Source organism: Plectropomus leopardus, chromosome 5 (genome assembly GCF_026936395.1).
Source record: "Plectropomus leopardus strain MGB_pleo_1.0 chromosome 5, ASM2693639v1, whole genome shotgun sequence".
Classification (NCBI taxonomy): domain Eukaryota; kingdom Metazoa; phylum Chordata; class Actinopteri; order Perciformes; family Serranidae; genus Plectropomus; species Plectropomus leopardus.
In genome coordinates, this window is record NC_142180.1 from 26,150,336 (window position 1) to 26,166,937 (window position 16,602).

The 16,602-nt window shown below is 39.7% G+C and overlaps 2 protein-coding genes across 3 annotated transcripts; both read right to left on the reverse strand.

Moving 5' to 3' along the window:
• Positions 1-211: 211 nt before the first annotated feature.
• On the reverse strand, positions 212-4,240 carry LOC121964064 (transmembrane protein 275-like). The gene is made up of 2 exons (XM_088077832.1): positions 4,103-4,240; positions 212-3,206 (listed from the first exon to the last, which is right to left on the reverse strand). The coding sequence occupies exon 2, from the start codon at positions 3,189-3,191 to the stop codon at positions 2,592-2,594; it is 600 nt and encodes a 199-aa protein (XP_087933958.1). The 5' UTR covers positions 3,192-3,206; positions 4,103-4,240; the 3' UTR covers positions 212-2,591.
• Positions 4,241-4,981: 741 nt separating this feature from the next.
• Positions 4,982-14,976, reverse strand: mknk1 (MAPK interacting serine/threonine kinase 1). 2 transcript variants are annotated; one of them, XM_042481675.2, is made up of 14 exons: positions 14,838-14,976; positions 14,124-14,186; positions 13,484-13,586; positions 13,266-13,364; positions 13,080-13,177; positions 12,615-12,694; positions 12,445-12,518; positions 12,230-12,334; positions 12,082-12,137; positions 11,887-11,982; positions 11,590-11,784; positions 9,114-9,278; positions 8,012-8,055; positions 4,982-7,848 (listed from the first exon to the last, which is right to left on the reverse strand). In XM_042481675.2, exons 2-14 carry the CDS (start codon positions 14,175-14,177, stop codon positions 7,629-7,631), a joined length of 1,389 nt encoding a protein of 462 aa, XP_042337609.2. In that variant the 5' UTR covers positions 14,178-14,186; positions 14,838-14,976; the 3' UTR covers positions 4,982-7,628. The 2 variants fall into 2 exon arrangements, with proteins under 2 accessions (XP_042337609.2, XP_087933959.1); XM_088077833.1 differs by having other exon boundaries at positions 14,124-14,227; positions 14,838-14,934.
• Between the last annotated feature and the right edge of the window lie 1,626 nt (positions 14,977-16,602).

Sequence of the window (16,602 nt, forward strand, 5' to 3'; positions counted from 1 at the left end):
AGCAGGTGAGTAGTTGGTAATGATATTATATAATAATTCTAATAATTAATAATTAGATATTAAATAATGGTATTATTTAATCGTTTTAATCTTTTGGCAAATTGAATGAAGCAAAGGTGAGTATAATCAGGTTGCAGGTAAGTAGGGACAGTTATCAGTTCTGAGGTGGAGCAGAGTTCAAGGGTCGAGCAGAGTTCGTAGAGCCCTCACGTTCAAAGGTGATAGTTCAGAGTTCGTGTGGGAAAATTATGAGGGTGGAGTGGACAGGCAGGTGAATGTATCAGGTGAGTTGCAGACACTTACAGCTGGGAGCTTGTATTCAAGGAGGAAGCAGAGTTGGCGTCAGGCAGGCAGCAGAGCAGACAAATCCAGTAGGAGCAGGTAACGGGATCAACGAGGACATTTGGGGAATCCATGTACCAGAAGAACAATAAAAAACCAGCAGCACTCACACAGAGGAGATGTTTCGCTCGGCAGGAGGCTCTGACGACGGTCGGTAGAGTGGCGATCTCTCTCGACGGAGCCGAAGCAGAAGAACACCTCACAGCCACAGGCCGACAAGAACCACGAAGTGCACAGGCAAAACTCGTGGTTAGAGACAGAAGGCTGTTAGGTTTACAAGGGCAGAGACGAGGAGAGGTGGTCAGAGGCGAGCCGAGTCGAAAACAGAAAAACAGTCTGAGAGTGAGTGCTGGAAGGTCCGGCATGGAAGCAAAGACAATCTGGCCAACAGTGAGGCTGCTTAAATACTGGCTTGCTTGGAGATGAAGAGCAGCTGGGAGCACCAGGTGGGGGTGATCAGGCTCATGAGGTGGAGTGGCCGGGTGGAGAGAGAGGTGGGGGCACAGTAAGTGAAAAAAATCCCATAGCAGCAGGAGAGAGACAGAGCAGACGGTGACAAAAAATGACTCAGTTACAGCAACTCTGCGCTAAATTAATTTCACCGTGCCACCTGTCAGAGCAACATGACCTTATTAATAGTCCACTGAAATGGGTTCAGGTGGCAAAGACATGTCATCCACTTTATCCATTTTCGTCCATATTTCTGAGTCACTCGATAACTACAGACAGCTACACTGCCTGCCTGCAGCCATTCGTGAGGCGAGAACAGCAGGCTGTGGCTGCTCTGTTATCTTTTCCAGTGGTTGAGTTGTGTGCAGGGATCACACTGTGTGTCTTGCTGTGTTTGTGGACGGCAGATGTATAATGATGAGTAAACAGGGCTCTCGCCTTTTCCAGCAGCTGTTGGGTCAGATGCCAAGTGATGGGCAACATGTCAGGAAGGACGTGTTTGCACTGCCGCAGCTGGCTTTTCTCAGATAACGGATGAATTATCTTTGCAAGCCATATACCTTCCTGACATGTATGCGCAGGGCTGTGTTTTATGGTTTTGTCCAAGTGCATGCTACACAAAGAGTCTCACTAAATTCTTGTTAATTTCTAAATATTCAACAAGGTTTTAAAACAGAAACACACCATAAAACTGACAATCAAGTAACATTTCAGCTTAAAACATACAGATGTCACTAACATACTGACAGTAACATAATGGCGCTACGACATGACATTCGCTAATTTGTTCTTCTTGACAGAGGTCACTCAATCATTGCAGCTGACGCAAGCATTTCAAAATAAAAATGATAACAGTTTTGTCAAAGTGTGTAGGGGGAAACTGGCTGAGGTTTGCCAGACTTACACAGGAACAGCTTTCATGACTCAGAGAAGCTTGGCTGGACATCTGCTTTCCAAACGTAGGCTGACAAGCGCTAACCACAGTCGATCTACATGGATGCAGGATTATCTGCCTTGACTGGATGTTTTATACAAGAGAAAGTATACAAACAGGCACTTGGATTAAGGTATCAGCTCCTGTTTCTTTTCTGGCAAAATCCTGGGGTAAGCATAAACATTTAACCACAACAGTGAATAAGATACAGTCAGAGAATTTTATAGTCTAGAGCAGCGATACTCAACTTACTTTGTTCGGGGGCCACTTTTGTTTCTATGTTTCTAGGAATTTAGGCTATTTTAGGACATTTCTTAGATTTTAGGACATTTCTCAGATTTTAGGGCATTTCTGGGATTTTAGAGCATTTGTTGGATTTTAGGACGTTTCTAGTATTTGGGGGCGTTTCTATGAATTTCTGACGTTTTGGACATTCTGAGTTCATTTCTGAGATTCAGGATTGTAGGACACTCTTGGATTTTACCACATTAGTGGCTTCGCTAAGCCATTTATTTGGGGTGTAGGGGATCCTCCACTGGCAACTTTTTTGATAAACAAACCCTATTTGTATGCTGTTTTATACACTCTGGCACCATATGTATACTAAAAGTACAAAAACAATATCCAGTGTGAATCAATTTATTGTGAATTAGAAAATGGTTGTAGGGCTACTTGGCACCCTACTGTGGGCCAGATTTGGCCCATGACCCATAAGTTGAGTATCAATGGTCTAGAGTCTTACAGTCTGCTGCCCTACTCTATCCGTAGTTTCCTTTTTAAAAATGCCAATCAGTCTTATCAGTCACACTAGAAATTTCCATCCTTTAAACAGCAAAACAACTAAGTAAACAGAATTCAGTCCACACTACGTAGAGGAAGTGTTCTGAGCAGGCAGCATCTGTGTGGGAGAACTCGCCTTGCTGTCAGAGGTCAAGGTGTTGCTATCTATAGTGACACCCACCTCTGACATGTGCAGCTCACCGGCTCCATCCTGGCAGCCAGCGGGCGGAGCGGCGTCGCCCCCGTGGCTGGAGCTGGACTTGTGAGAGGAGGTGGGAGAGTTGGTGGGGCTGAGCTGAACGGCTGTGGTGTCCTGCAGCGTGTGCTCGCTCGTCTCCATCTCAAACGCCACCGTCCCCATCCGGATCAGCCCCCACTTCTCAGCACCTTTAGCTGTGTGGGCCATGTGGGCGGGGGGCCTCCTGCTGACCACACAGCACGCCGTGAAGAAGGCCAGGGCTATCAGTAGAAGAAGAGGCCCGATGATGATGGGCGGGTTGCCAGTGGGGATGAAGGTGCCGAAGGCGAAAGCTCCCACCAGTGTGATGTTGATGCCAGCCAGCATGATGCACAGGCCGCAGGCGCAGCACAGGGCCGGGGAGGGCAGGCTCTGGTGCCGCAGGGCGCGCTGCTTGGAGGCCTTCTTGGGAGCAGATGGCCTGGAGACTTTCTCAGGTAGCACCATGTCTCATGAGAAGATCTGTGAGACAGAGAAGCTGAAGATCAGATGACTGACTGATCGCTGAGCTCATCACGTAATATCCTGATGAGGAGGAGGAGGAGGCTGAAGAAAAAGGGGAAATGCTTTGCTGTACAGCTTTAATTCACTTTAAATACTCCTCTGATATTTGATTATTTTAACCCTTTAAAACCTGAACAAACTGGCTTAATTCCTTTCAAAAACACAGGAGGAAATTTCATGTTATGATTTACAAGAAAATTACCTGACATTTACCAAAATAAGAAAAGAATGAAGGTGAAAATAGGTTAAAAAGAGTTGTTTAAAAAAAAGATAAATATATCAATAAAATAGTGACAAATAATCACAGTAATCATTACTATAAATATATTTTTTAATTGTAATTAACTTAATATCTCTATTTAAAACTAATTTCAAGTCGTTTTTTGTCTCCTTTTCCTAATTTCTTACAATGTGAGGGAGATCTATTGCCAAGTTGCACATTGCCTTTTTAGAAAAGTTTTCAAAGAAAATCAGTTTTTCTCAAGTTTCCATGTGAAGTTAAATATATGTGAAAGGGATCTGAATAAAAACTGATGTCCTTGCAGATTTCATAGGTTTAAACATTTAATTTAGAGGTAATTTCCAAAATGTAACAAACGATTCTCCAGAAACGTGATTGATTATTTATTCTCGCTGAAACAGATGTTCATCCTTAAAGAGCAATAAATTGCCAACATGGAAAGCATGCTGAGCAATTACACCAAAAGTAAAATCATTTCTAATAAAATTCTCATTGTAGCGTCACTGCTGGTCACGCTGCCAGGCGTGCACAGGCAATTTGCACTAAAAAATAAAAATAAAAACGGAAACAACAGCAAAGACATATTTTATGTTCTCTTCTCAGTGTTACTTACCTGAGATCAGACCCATAAACCTCTCTTATGTTTTTCAGTCCTCGGTCCGTCCATCCTGCTGTGCAGGAGTCGTGGAGTTGGAGATGTCTCCCTCCTGCAGGTGAACAGCAGAGTGAAGAGCCTCCGCGCGACTGCTCTCGCACCACAGGTTACAATGAAAATGAGCCACAGGGGGCGCTGCTGAGCTCCCATACAAACCTCCCCAATTAACCCTTTGAAACCTAAGCAAATTGGTTTGGTTTCTTTCAAAACATGGGGAAAAGGCAACGAGCAACTTGGCTCAAAAAAAGAACATGAATTAGAAAATAAAAATTACAATACAATTACCTTAAAAAAAACAAAAAAGAAAGGTTAAAAAAATAATGAAAATTATATATATATATATATATATATCTTTTTTTCATGTAACATAGTTTTGAATAAGGATTATGTTGATTATAAATATGGTTTTGTGGATTGATTTTTTGAATAATTTTCTAATATATCTATAATATATATGTATGTATGTGTAATTATTTATTTCTTTACTTTGTCCCATTTTTGGCCCATTTATTAATGAATTTCTTTATTTATGTATGGATTTATTTGAAAAACTTTTTTTTTCCTGCTTTTTTTTTTTACCATTTCTAAGATTTTTTTAAGTAAGGACATTAAAGAGTTAAATCCATTATTCATAATACATTATAAATGGCACATTTTGTTGTTTTGGCTTTTAAGGATCTTAAAAAATGTTATTATTATTTCTCCCCTGCTTTAAAATGAGCTTTAAACTCTTACTTTTACTCTTATGAAAGAGAAACTTATTTTCTCAATTTGCCTGAATGCGTTAAATGGATAAAGACTAAACTTATCAATTAACTTAATCCAGATCAGACAAGAGATGTTAAGGATCTTTTTATTGAGAACACAGCATACCAGTGAAAATACGCTCCGCACTGAGAGCTTTATGCATAGGACCCCTTAAGAGTTTTGACAAATTTCAATGGGACTCCAAAACTGCACACCAATTACTGTATCTCATTTGATGCCGTTACATGTTGATGGGAAAGAAAACAAACAAGTCCTGTTATGATTCATAATGAAAGCGAGCTTTAACATAGCAAGTGGTTGTTTCCCTAATGTGTGTATTCACTCCGAGCAAATCTCAGCCTTTGAAGGCCCTTTGTTGCTATAGGGATGGGGTGTCCATGGCAACAGTGTGAAATCGGGGGACGTGTCGTTTAGCAGGCGAAACATAAAGTTAATAGGGTTAGGGGAAATAGAGGTGATAAACTGCCATCAGTGACCCCATTCAAACATAGACAGCATCCTTAATGAGTGAAACAAAGAAAAAATAAAAATATTTCTTAAAAAAAAAAAGTAAATATCAGCAACTTGATGGACTCCAGAAAATCTAAGACCAAAGTCTCGGCATAGTTAATCCATTATTCTTTCCTCTGGCACATTTAGAGCCAGTTACAGAGCCAAAACTACAAAACTAAACAATATACAAATACCTGTATAAAAATAAATCCCTTCAACCCCAGTATGGAATCCTCTATCTTATTACAAAATGTAACATCAACTATTCATAAACCCACTTAAAGGAGCAGTGTGTAGGATTTAAGGGAATCTAATAGCAGAAATGGTATAATATTTCTGTTTTCATTAGCTTCTTATCACCTGAAAATGAGAAACCTTGTGTTTTCGTAACCTTGGACTGAGCCATATTATATTCGCATACATGTTATGCAGTAGACCACAACGGACAAACCAAACCTAAACATTTAGGTTTTTTGTATCAGCCATCGGTTTCCTTCTTGGCACATGGGAGAAGTTTCAGGTGGTTGCAATCTGCAATCCTCACCACTGGTTTCCGCTAAATCCTACACAGTGGACCTGTAAAAGAGCAGTGTGCAGGCTTTAGTGGCACACAGTGGTGAGGATTTCATATTCAGACCAGATGAAACTTCTCCTATGAGCCGAGCGTGAACTTGAAGTTAGAACTCCTTTAGCGTTTTTATGCCAAACCGAATTATCCTCAGGAGCTCTCATCTTCTCAAAAACAAACTGACCTGGCGATATACACTTGTAAAAATACTGAACTAAGCATTTTAATGTTAAAAATCAGTGTTTTTACCAATGCTGTTAGGCTCGTTGAGGTGGGGCTTCTAACTACATGAAAATTCGTATTTTCAGGTGATTATAAGCTAAAGAAAGCCTACTTATTGCATTATTTTCCATTTTTGCCAAAATGTATCCCTAAATCCTACACCATGGGCCTTTAAGTCTCATTAGCTTCACATACAACCACAACGAATGCAATTTTCACATTTCAAGTCATTCAAACTAAAAACACTCTGAGAAATCAAATCAATAAGACAATAAGAAACTAAGAAAATCTTTTTGGGTTGGTGTAACATTGGTACAATAAAAATGTGCAAAAAATCAAATCAAATCAAATAAGAGCCTGAGGTAATGTTTGACTCTGATGAGTTTAAAAAAGTTAACCTCTTAAAAAATAAATATTACTGAAGGTGTTGATTTCACATTGTTAGACCAAACCGATTATTTTCGATACAACATTCTCCCTTTCAGATAAATTAAAGAGGTGACTTGTTTTAAAGTACATCAGTGCTACAGGTAGCTTGTGTTTAAGTGAAAGCTAGAAATACAAATTTAAAAAAACAACTTTTTGATCAAAGGGTCTTCTCTAACCTCATCCATTCACGTTCCTGCACTTCCTGTAAGTTCTACACAGCCTCAACAAGAATGACTTAAAAAGGTAAAATGGAGAAATGTCCGTTTTCAGAGATGGACAGTGTCCTTTAAGTGTATCTTGCTTTATAACTGAAACAACATACATCTACACACATCTAATCACATACACTGACTGGCTCGATAAAAGTAAAAATAAGAGAGAACTCAACCTTTTCCTCCAGTGACCAAGAAGCAGTAAGTACATAAAATATAAACCAATTCCCAGTTGGACAACAAGTAAAACTAAAATCTATCAAAACTAATATTGCATTGGGACAGCAACAGTTGCAAAACCGTGCTAAACCCGTGTAATGCTGTGTTGATAATGATATGTGCTGATTAGATATTTAATATAAACTGCTGGCATTAAGAGCTGTATTGGGATCACTGTAAATTTTATCATAATGGAACAGAAAATAAATATGGACTTATTTATTATCATCATTATTATTAAGACTAACTGTAAAAATAAGCCCAAAGCTTTTCTCAAATTAAGCAGTCCTTGTTTAAAACTAGCTTAAATTGTTTCCTGGAGAAATCTCAGGAGCTTCAGATCTGTTTAAAATTAGGAGGCGGGAGCTGATTAACTGCCCTCTTTGGTGCTCAAACTTTGTTTTGCTGATAAATTTACTGGCCATGTAAAAAAAACTTTGACACCAAGAACAGTTAGTCGCTACTGTGTGGTCGCCTCTACAACACTCCTTGTGAAAACAAAAGCACACACACAAGGAGCACGCAGAGGCTGAAATCAGTCAGAAAACACGATGAGCGGACTTATACTGGTCCTTCAGGCTGTGAGGTCGTCCGATGCAGGTGCGAAGTCCCTGGTCCGCAGGGCGTTAGACTGAGCCCGTCTGCGGGCCAGTCTGGAGTTGGAAGGAGGAGAAAGCCTCATTGAGCAGACGATGGCACCGACGTCCTCCTGCTGCTCGTCGTGCTGGGATAGCTGCCGATTAAAGGCGATGGCTTCTGCTGCAAACTGGGTCAGGTCTTTGGTGCTGCTGTTCCTGGGAGAGGACAGGGAGCAGAAGGAAATTTAAGAGACGGTTGAATGTTTTAAGCTGAACTGACTTCCTTCTTCGAGCTTTTTAAAATACTAGAATTTTGTTGAAAGCTCCTTATTAACCTCAGAAATATATTTGACTTGACTTTCTAAGCCATCAAACATACCTCTGCAGAACACGAGGAGTTGGAAGACCTCTCTCTGGAGCGTTCTGTAAGAAAAAGAAAATGAATATTTGACTTGAAATCAATTAAAATTGAAATTAAAACAGAAATAGAACTGATACCATGGTTCATACAGCTGAAGGAAGTTAGGTTTAAGATATTTTAAGACTTTTTTAAACTCCATTTGGACTGAAACTGAAGATTTTACAATAAAAATTTGAAGAAAAAATAATAAAAAAGAAAATATGAACAACGTTTTCAATACTACAAATTTTTAAAAAAAAACAAGATCCAAGATGTCTCAAAATAATGCAGACAACCATGGAAAACCATGGCTTTTTTATTATTTAGGTGCTCGAAGAGTAAACATATGAAATTATTTCACCGAAGCTGGAGCGCCTTGTTTTGTTTTTTCTATGTCTGCATTCATTTGACACTTCTAGGATAGTTTTTTATAAATTATTTGGGTTAGTGACAATTTCCTGCAATATTTCCAAATATTGACTGTAACATAAGACATGATTTTAATGTTAATGTGAGAGGAATTTGGTAAGTTATAAGAATAACGCAATATCAGAGAAAAATGACTGATAAACTGTCTTAGAATTTTAAGACTTTTAAAAGATTAATTTAAGACCTTTTAATACCAACTGAAAACATATTTTCAGATCAATTAATTCAACGTCTTTTAAGACTTTATAAGGATCTGCAGGAACCCTGGGTACAGTGGTGGTCTTGTATTTATTTATTCATTTATTTAAAAGGATCCCCCATTAGCTGATGACACCCGTTAATCATCATATTCATATCATCATATCATGAACAAAGGCGAGTGTGTGATGTCGATCAGATCAATCACAAAAGACCCTGTATACAACAGCACATCTGTTCTACTTTAATTCTATGTGCGTCAGTTTATGTCACATTTAAGTGGCCACAGACGTTAACTGAAGCGCTCATATTGATACACGTTCAATAACAAGTTGTGACCAATACTGGACCATCGACCAGCTGCTGAACTAATGCAATCCTAAAAAACGTCTATCAGCTTTACAGAACCAACCACAAAGCGGCTATTTCAGTGCACACGTGTAATGATACCCACCCCCTGCACCCAGGGGTGCTTGAGGACCTGAGCAGCGCTGAGGCGCAGAGTCGCGTCCCGAACCAACAGCTTGGATATAAGATCCTTGGCCCCCCCTGTGATGTGATCCCAGTCCTTGTCGGGAAACTCATACTTGCCCTGCTGGATGCTTTCGAACAGGTTACTCTGAAGAGAGAGGAAGACACAACATCCTGTAAAACGCTTCAGCTGTTTGATTAGCTGTGTGTGAGTCTGTGTGACTGAATTCTGCTCCGCCAGCGCCTCTCAACACACCGGAGGTGAGATTAAACATTAAACCAGAACTCTGATAATAATCAGGTGATAACAGAGAATAAAATGAATGTCCAGAACCACAGATGCAGCCATGCCGAAATCAATCCATACGGTCACACACACGCTTTGTTCCTAATGGTTTAAAGAATACCCATAGATTAGATATGACTGAACTAAGAGGAACATGTACTATAATAACTGTTGAGCAACACAGCCTGACTGTAGCAGGCAAACGCTATTTATAACAGATACACTATCTTTGTAAAGTCCCCCTCCTCACGTGTTTTAACCCTCTGAAACCTGAGTATATTGGCTTGATTCATTTCAAAAACATGGGAAGAAAGCAGTGAGCAAATCAAGAAATGGCCCAAAAATTAGCAAGACGTTACTCAAAAGTTACAAGAAGTAACTTTGGTAACAGTGAAATTATCCCAAAAATAAGCCCCCAAATTTAAATAAACAAAACTAAAAAAGGAATATCAATTTTAAAAAGCAAACAAGGAAATTACCTTTGAAAATGTATTTAAAAAAAAGAAATGAATGTACTTATTTATTTTCTGTAACATAATTTTACATATATAAGTCAAACTCGACATTTCCCTTGTTTTTGGCTACCTTTAGCATCAGAGGAAACATCAGCGAGATTCAGCGTCTGGGATTAGCAGACAGAATGGTAATTGTGATTAACATCTATCTGTTTATATTGTACGTTAGCTTTCTGACTGTCTGGCAGTGGCTGCCGCAGCATTAGTAGCTGTGAAACATACATTAATTATTGCTACAATATCACAGTGTGTTCACAGTGGCTCCCATTTACTATTATGTGCGTATAAACGTTTTCACTGCGCATTAATAAGTGTGCTCGCAAAACTACCGTCTGATTCATGACACATGCGCCCCAGCTGATTTTGTTCTCTGTGCGTACGTCGGTGAATCAGCATCATTCTAAACTTGCAGGCTCGTGCCCGCTGTCTGCAACCAGCCCCCATTTCTCTGTATAAGGTTTCTGTTTGCCCTGAGGTGTGTCATGGAGAAAGCCGTTAAGTTGTCTCTATGGAAAAATTAAGACTCTGACACACCAGTGTGAAACCCTCAGTGAGCATCTGTGAACTTAATGGCAGTCAGAAACAGCTGGCAAGCCGTTCCTCGCTCTCTTCAAACATGTTCAAACAAGTCGGTCTACGATGAGCTCTTCGCTGATGGCACAGACTGAAATATCTACCTCAAAGGTTAGACATGACATCTAAACACCTGCTTGGTGGTAGATCAGAATTTTATATATACCCTGTTAATAATAATAATCATTGTCATCTTAGGTCTACTTTTTGTTAAGATCATTTTTTGGTGTTCTTGCCTTTACTGAAAAAGACAGACGGCGCCATCACTTTCAGGGCAATTCTGTTTATATACTTTACACAAAGAGCTGGACTTGGACACTTGTTTTTTTGAGGAATATTTTAATTATGACAATAGTTGATGAGGATGAAAGGCCGGAGATGAAATATGTGCATGATTTAGTAAATTAATTGTTTTAAATATTGTCTATTAAAGCCTTTTTTAATAAACGCAGTTTTGGTATGTTGTGTATTTAGTTAAAATGTGCGTGTTTTCATTTTCTCAGACAGCCTGGCCTTCGTCATTTGTGCATATACATGTTCTGAGGCAGTTCTAAATTTATTCGCAGAGTAAGATAAAATTCAGGTGAGAAAATATTGATGAATTGCGGGTTTTTCCTGAAACGTTTGTATGCACAATTTAAGCACAGATTTGTGCGTACGCACCATTTGTGAATGAGGCCCATTGTCATTATGCAATTATACACCAGAGGTCCCATCAGAGTTTGCATAAAGATGTAGTTCAACTGGCCGAGATTTTGATATTACATGTAATAGGTCTGCTGGAGATGTCAGGTTTCTCAAATTAATCACGCACCAAATCTAGCTTGCCCAGGGTACACTGGAACCTAAGATTTTAGGGCAATTCACAGACGTCACCCTCTGCAGTAAAGGAACACCTCGCTGGTGACAAACTTTGCATAGATACAAGTCACTGTAGTCAAGACATTTTAGGGGACATAAACATAAGAAACCATTCTGTGCTAGCCACCTGTTTCTGTAATTTTCATTCATACCGACTCTAAACACTGAACAGAGACGTAAAGATGGACACTGAGCAAGTGCAGAGGCTGAATGGGTGAACATACCTGGCAGGTTCTGCAGGTTTCTCCCCGGTCCCAGCCGCAGTCGGTGCCACAGTGACCAGTGAAAGGGGGGCTGCCACTCAGCAGGATGTAGAGGATGACTCCAAGACTCCAAAGGTCACAGCGTTTGTCGTAGAAGGAGGCTTCATCAGTGAACACTTCAACTACTTCCGGAGCCATGTACTCTGCTGAGCCACACTAAGAAAGTTAAAAAAAAAACAAAAAAAACATCAAGAGTCGCATAACTGTTATCCATCACACTGATATTGTGTGTGTATGGATTCAAAACTAAACTGTTACCGGTGTGGTGAGCTCTGGAGTTGTTATGGGCGTACAGGCACTGCTGAGCTTCACTCCACTTCCCAAGTCAAAATCACAGATCTTTACTGGGGACACCTGAATAGAACAATGAGGGTAAACATTATGTCATACTCTAAACCTCTTTGAATAACTGATGTGCTTCTGAAAGCTTTCTGTCCTTTAAAAGTCACGTACCCAATCTGTGTATTCACAAAGGATGTTCTCCAGCTTAAGGTCTCTATGGGCAATGCCTGTAAAAAAGCACATTATCACCATGAAGAAATGAGGAAACGCGGCTATTATGTTTGACTTTCAAATGATAGCTGTTTGGATGTTGACCTACCTTTAGTGTGTAAGAAGTCAAGAGCCTGGGCAATGTCCCTAACCACCTTACTGGCCTCCAGTTCATCGAAGTGCTTCCGGTTCTGGATGTGTGTAAGAATGGAGCCTGGAGGAAGAGAAGACAATCACTTATAGCAATCAGTGTGTTAATAATGAGTCATCTCAAAAAGCTAACCGTATGCAGTGAGTGTAATTGAACTTCTGAGTTGTACTTACCACCACGCAGCTTTTCAAACACCAAATAAAAGCAGGAGCTGTCCTCAAAGAACTGGATCAATTCCAAAATGTTGCTGGATTAAGAGATTTCCCAATGATTAGAATCTGTTTCATTCTGTGTGGGTTTAAAATTCAGTTTAGAACAACTTTTTTATATAAAATGCGCTCACTTGTTTCCTTGACACTGGTAGAGAGTCTCCACTTCACGAAAGACCCTGCTGCGGCTGTGTCCTGCACTCTTTTCTATGATCTTTAAGACAAAACACAACACATTATACATAAAACTTCAGACCATTGCATGCTTTATTTAAAATTAGCCAACGATTTTGTGCAAAACTATTTCTAGAACTGTGCTAAATTGTGCACAAGCAACTGGTTGAAATTTTCATAGTAGCTGGTGATTTTAATCAACCCATCCTTCAACTCCAAAGATGCAACAGAATCAAGGACAATTTTGATTTTCATTGTTTAAACTATGTTTATTTAAACTATGTTTAACAATCCCCAACACAATACAGCATGGGACAACTTAAAAAAAGAAAACAATAACTAGCTTTCAACAAGCTGTCTCAGCATTTTCTAACTATTATGAAAAAAATGTCTTACGCTGTTACCTACAAAATATCCTTACTCACCTTCACAGCAAACTCTTGTCCATTCTGCAGACTTATGCATCCTTGAACTTTAGCATAGGCCCCCTGACCGAGCACCTCATCTGTCAATTTGTAGAGATCTGAAGAAAAGGTGATACATGAAACTGCAGTACGTGTTTGTGTTATCTTTTGATTTTCAATGTCTGACAGTAATATCAGCTTTATTACCATCAAAGGTGCCTGTGGAGCTGTCTGTCGCTCTTGTTCTTTTCTTCTTTTTTCTTTTAGCTGCATCTGGGATGTTCACTGGCTGGCTTTTCTCAATTTCTGTTGCAACACAAAAAAACCCATATGTCAGCAATTTAGTTAAAACAGTACAGACTGTGCCGGTGTGATACTGTTTGCACCATAAGTTTCAGGGCTGTCCTAAATCAGGGCCGTTGTACCTGCTGGGCCCTGGGAAAGGTGCTGTCTCTCCACTGAAGCAACCCCGTTCTCCTGAGTTCCCCCACAACTCTGCCCCACCTGGCCCACAGCCAGGGAGTTACCCTGTAACAGAGAGAAGGAGGCCGCATGGAAGGGGGAGAGAGGGAGGGGAAAGTGCGAGAGTAGCAAGAGAGATCAGGTGGTGATACAGTAGAGAAAGTACAAGAAGGAATACAGAGTGCTCCCACTTTGTTCTCAGTGTAAAATTGTGAGACTGAAATTTTCACACAACTTCTAAAACACTTATTGAAGAGCCTACAGTACAGAAACACGTGTAGCTGATAAAAAGTTTTATTCTACAGAACTACATGTCCCAGCCTCCCTGACCTTATTTTCCGCAGTGGCAACCTGCCTAAAGAGTGGCCTGATGAGAACACAGGAAACAACATGACAGGCCTTATCTCACACTGGGTATTACCAGAAGCATTTACACAACATGTCATAGTGCATGACTCATTTGAGAATGTTGAAACTTTGACAATCCTGCACAGATAACCTTGACAGCCTGTGGACAACTTCCTGGCAGCTTGATCTTATCTAAGACATGTCTCAGGAAGTCAACACTTTTGAAATCACCAGTATTTGCATATCAGATCTCACCTGGAGAGAGTGCTGGAAGGTTTGCAGCTCTGTCATCATGCTGTGCCTCACCATGTCTGCCAACTGAGGGTACCATCACAAACACTGAGTTAGTCTGGAACAAACTGCATCAGCGGAGACATCAACATACACAAAAACAAGTGGACGGTCAAAGAATGTGAGCAATGAAAAAGCAAAAAGCTCTTTTAACTTCCTACAATAACTTGACGTGTAACTTCCTCCTTCTGACACTTTCTAATTTCAAATTTTGGTTTCGGTGTGGTTGGTTATTATTATTATTAGCTGTAGCCTTCTGCCAAGTAAAAGGCACGCTTCGGACTTTTTAAAGTTGGCATTTATTCATTATATACAGCGTTATAACAGCTCAGAGTGATGGTTTTATTTCGCTAACTGCTGATGTCCTGAAACTCGGTAAGTTAGCTAGCAAATGTGTACCGACAGCTAACAATAGCCACGTCATTAGCATCGCTGCCACAAAAATACAGGCACCCAAAACAAGCACAAACAATGTATATAATAGATTAACCAGAGCAGTAGACAGAGTTAGCGTCCACTTTTAACTGGTCAATCCGATGTTTTGTCATTAGCCTCAACTAGCTAGCAAGTACCATTAGCTAGCTCATCCTACCGATTAACGTCCATTCGCCAGCTCGTATTTAGAGACCGGCCGGGTGTCGCTAAAATTAACACATACATTTAATAAACCCCTCTTACCTGGACCCTGTGTCCAAACCATCCAAATCCCCTCTGTCAAAGCCCTCCACAGCTGATGTAAGCATCCATTGCTAGCTGACATCCATCACTGAGACACAGTGACGTACACGGCGGGAAAGTACATAAACACCAGTTTTCCCCGCCCCTTTCTGCATACCTCGTCCTCCCATTGGTCAAGAACATGACTGCCACTCTCACGTCACTGTGCTTCATTCTCAGCCACGCCCTACTCCACGTAGCAGGGATTTTTTGTGAATTATGATGACATTTATTTACAGATGCAGAGGTTTGGCTGGCCAGCAGTGACCGGCTCACGCCACATACCTTCATTATTTCATCACATAGTTTTTTAGGTCATACGTTATCCGTGTCTTCGTTTATGTAGTGAGATATATTTTTGTGTCCTCATTTTGATTTGGGACCCCATATACATATACATATTGATATATGTAGGTGAACTTAAAGCTCTGCCTGATACCACCTAGCAGTCATTTCTAAAGTAGGCATCTCTCATGCAAAGTGTGCACATCAATGCAGTGTGTTGTCTAATTAATAGGCTTACAGTGTTTAGAATATTATTTATTCGTTTATTTTATTTTTACTTTTTATTTCTATGTATGTATATATGTGCATATACATCTGTAATGTATATAAAAATATAAATAAATACATGTGATTTTTTATATATTTCATGTAAATATTTTCTTTCTGCTCTTACAGGCAAGTGTCCTCCATGTTCTAGGCAGGTTTATATATATATATATATATAAATTAAAAAATGAAAGTTTTTTTAAGAGCTGGTTTGATGATGAAACTAACAGCCTGTATTGCAGACCAAACTTTAAACCTTGTAAATATGCCAAATTACTTATGTGGCAGTGAAGACTTTGATGATGAAAACAAAATCATAATCACGGCAGGGTTATGAGACAATTTGCCCCTAAGCGCAGCTATGCAAAAGGGCCTCCTCTCATAGAAGCAAAACCCACAGACTGTGTGTTTTATGTTTCTTTGTCATTTGTATTCATCTATATGTGGGTTTTTTTTGGGGGGTTGTCTCTTTCTGGACAATTAGTGACCATTCAAACTTATTTTTTGTCTCTTAGGGGTATTCTGTGTATTGTTTGGTCATTTTGTGTCTCCTGGTAGTTGTAGTCATTTTGTGTGTCTGTGGTTATCTTGTGTCTTTTTGTGTTTTATTCTTTCTTTAAGGTCATTTTGTGTCCCAATGAGGAAGCCTTTGGTCTCTATGAAGTAATTGGTGCATTGTTTTTGTTGTTTTATGTCTATTTGTAGACATTTTGTTTCTCCTTGTGGTTGTTTTGTGGCTCATTTTGTGCGCCTTTAAGGTTATTTTATGTCTCCTAAAAGAAGGCTGTATTCTGTCTCACTAGGGAAACTTTGTGTCTCTATGAAGTCATTTGTGTTGGGTTTGTTTGTTTGGGTTTTTCTGGGTCATTTTGTGCCACTTTGTCGTAATTTTGTGTCTCCTTTGTGGTCATTTTGTTTACCTTTTTGGTTATTTTGTTACTTATAGAGGTAACTTTGTTGCATTATGAAGTTTTTTTAAAATTATTTTTTGGTTATTTTGTGTCTGTAGTCATTTTTTATCCTCTTGCAGTACCTTTGCACCTCTTTGTGGTCATTTCCTGGTCAACATGCTTTGAGTGACATTTTGCAGGTGAAAGTCAGGAAGGTGGTTGACATTTTGCGGCCCTCAGCCTGTGCCTGGTAGGCTCATTCAGTAATCCATCCATAGTCATAA

What these genes read in the sequence shown, in the direction of transcription:
- LOC121964064 (XM_088077832.1), bottom strand. Translation starts at nt 3,191, where the DNA reads ATGGTGCTACCTGAGAAAGTCTCCAGGCCATCTGCTCCCAAGAAGGCC.
- mknk1 (XM_042481675.2), bottom strand. Translation starts at nt 14,177, where the DNA reads ATGGTGAGGCACAGCATGATGACAGAGCTGCAAACCTTCCAGCACTCT. An exon ending in CCTTTCCCAGGGCCCAGCAG is followed by an intron (nt 13,365 to 13,483) that starts GTACAACGGCCC and finishes GTGTTGCAACAG; the next exon opens with AAATTGAGAAAAGCCAGCCA. An exon ending in TTTGTGAATACACAGATTGG is followed by an intron (nt 11,983 to 12,081) that starts GTACGTGACTTT and finishes TGTTCTATTCAG; the next exon opens with GTGTCCCCAGTAAAGATCTG.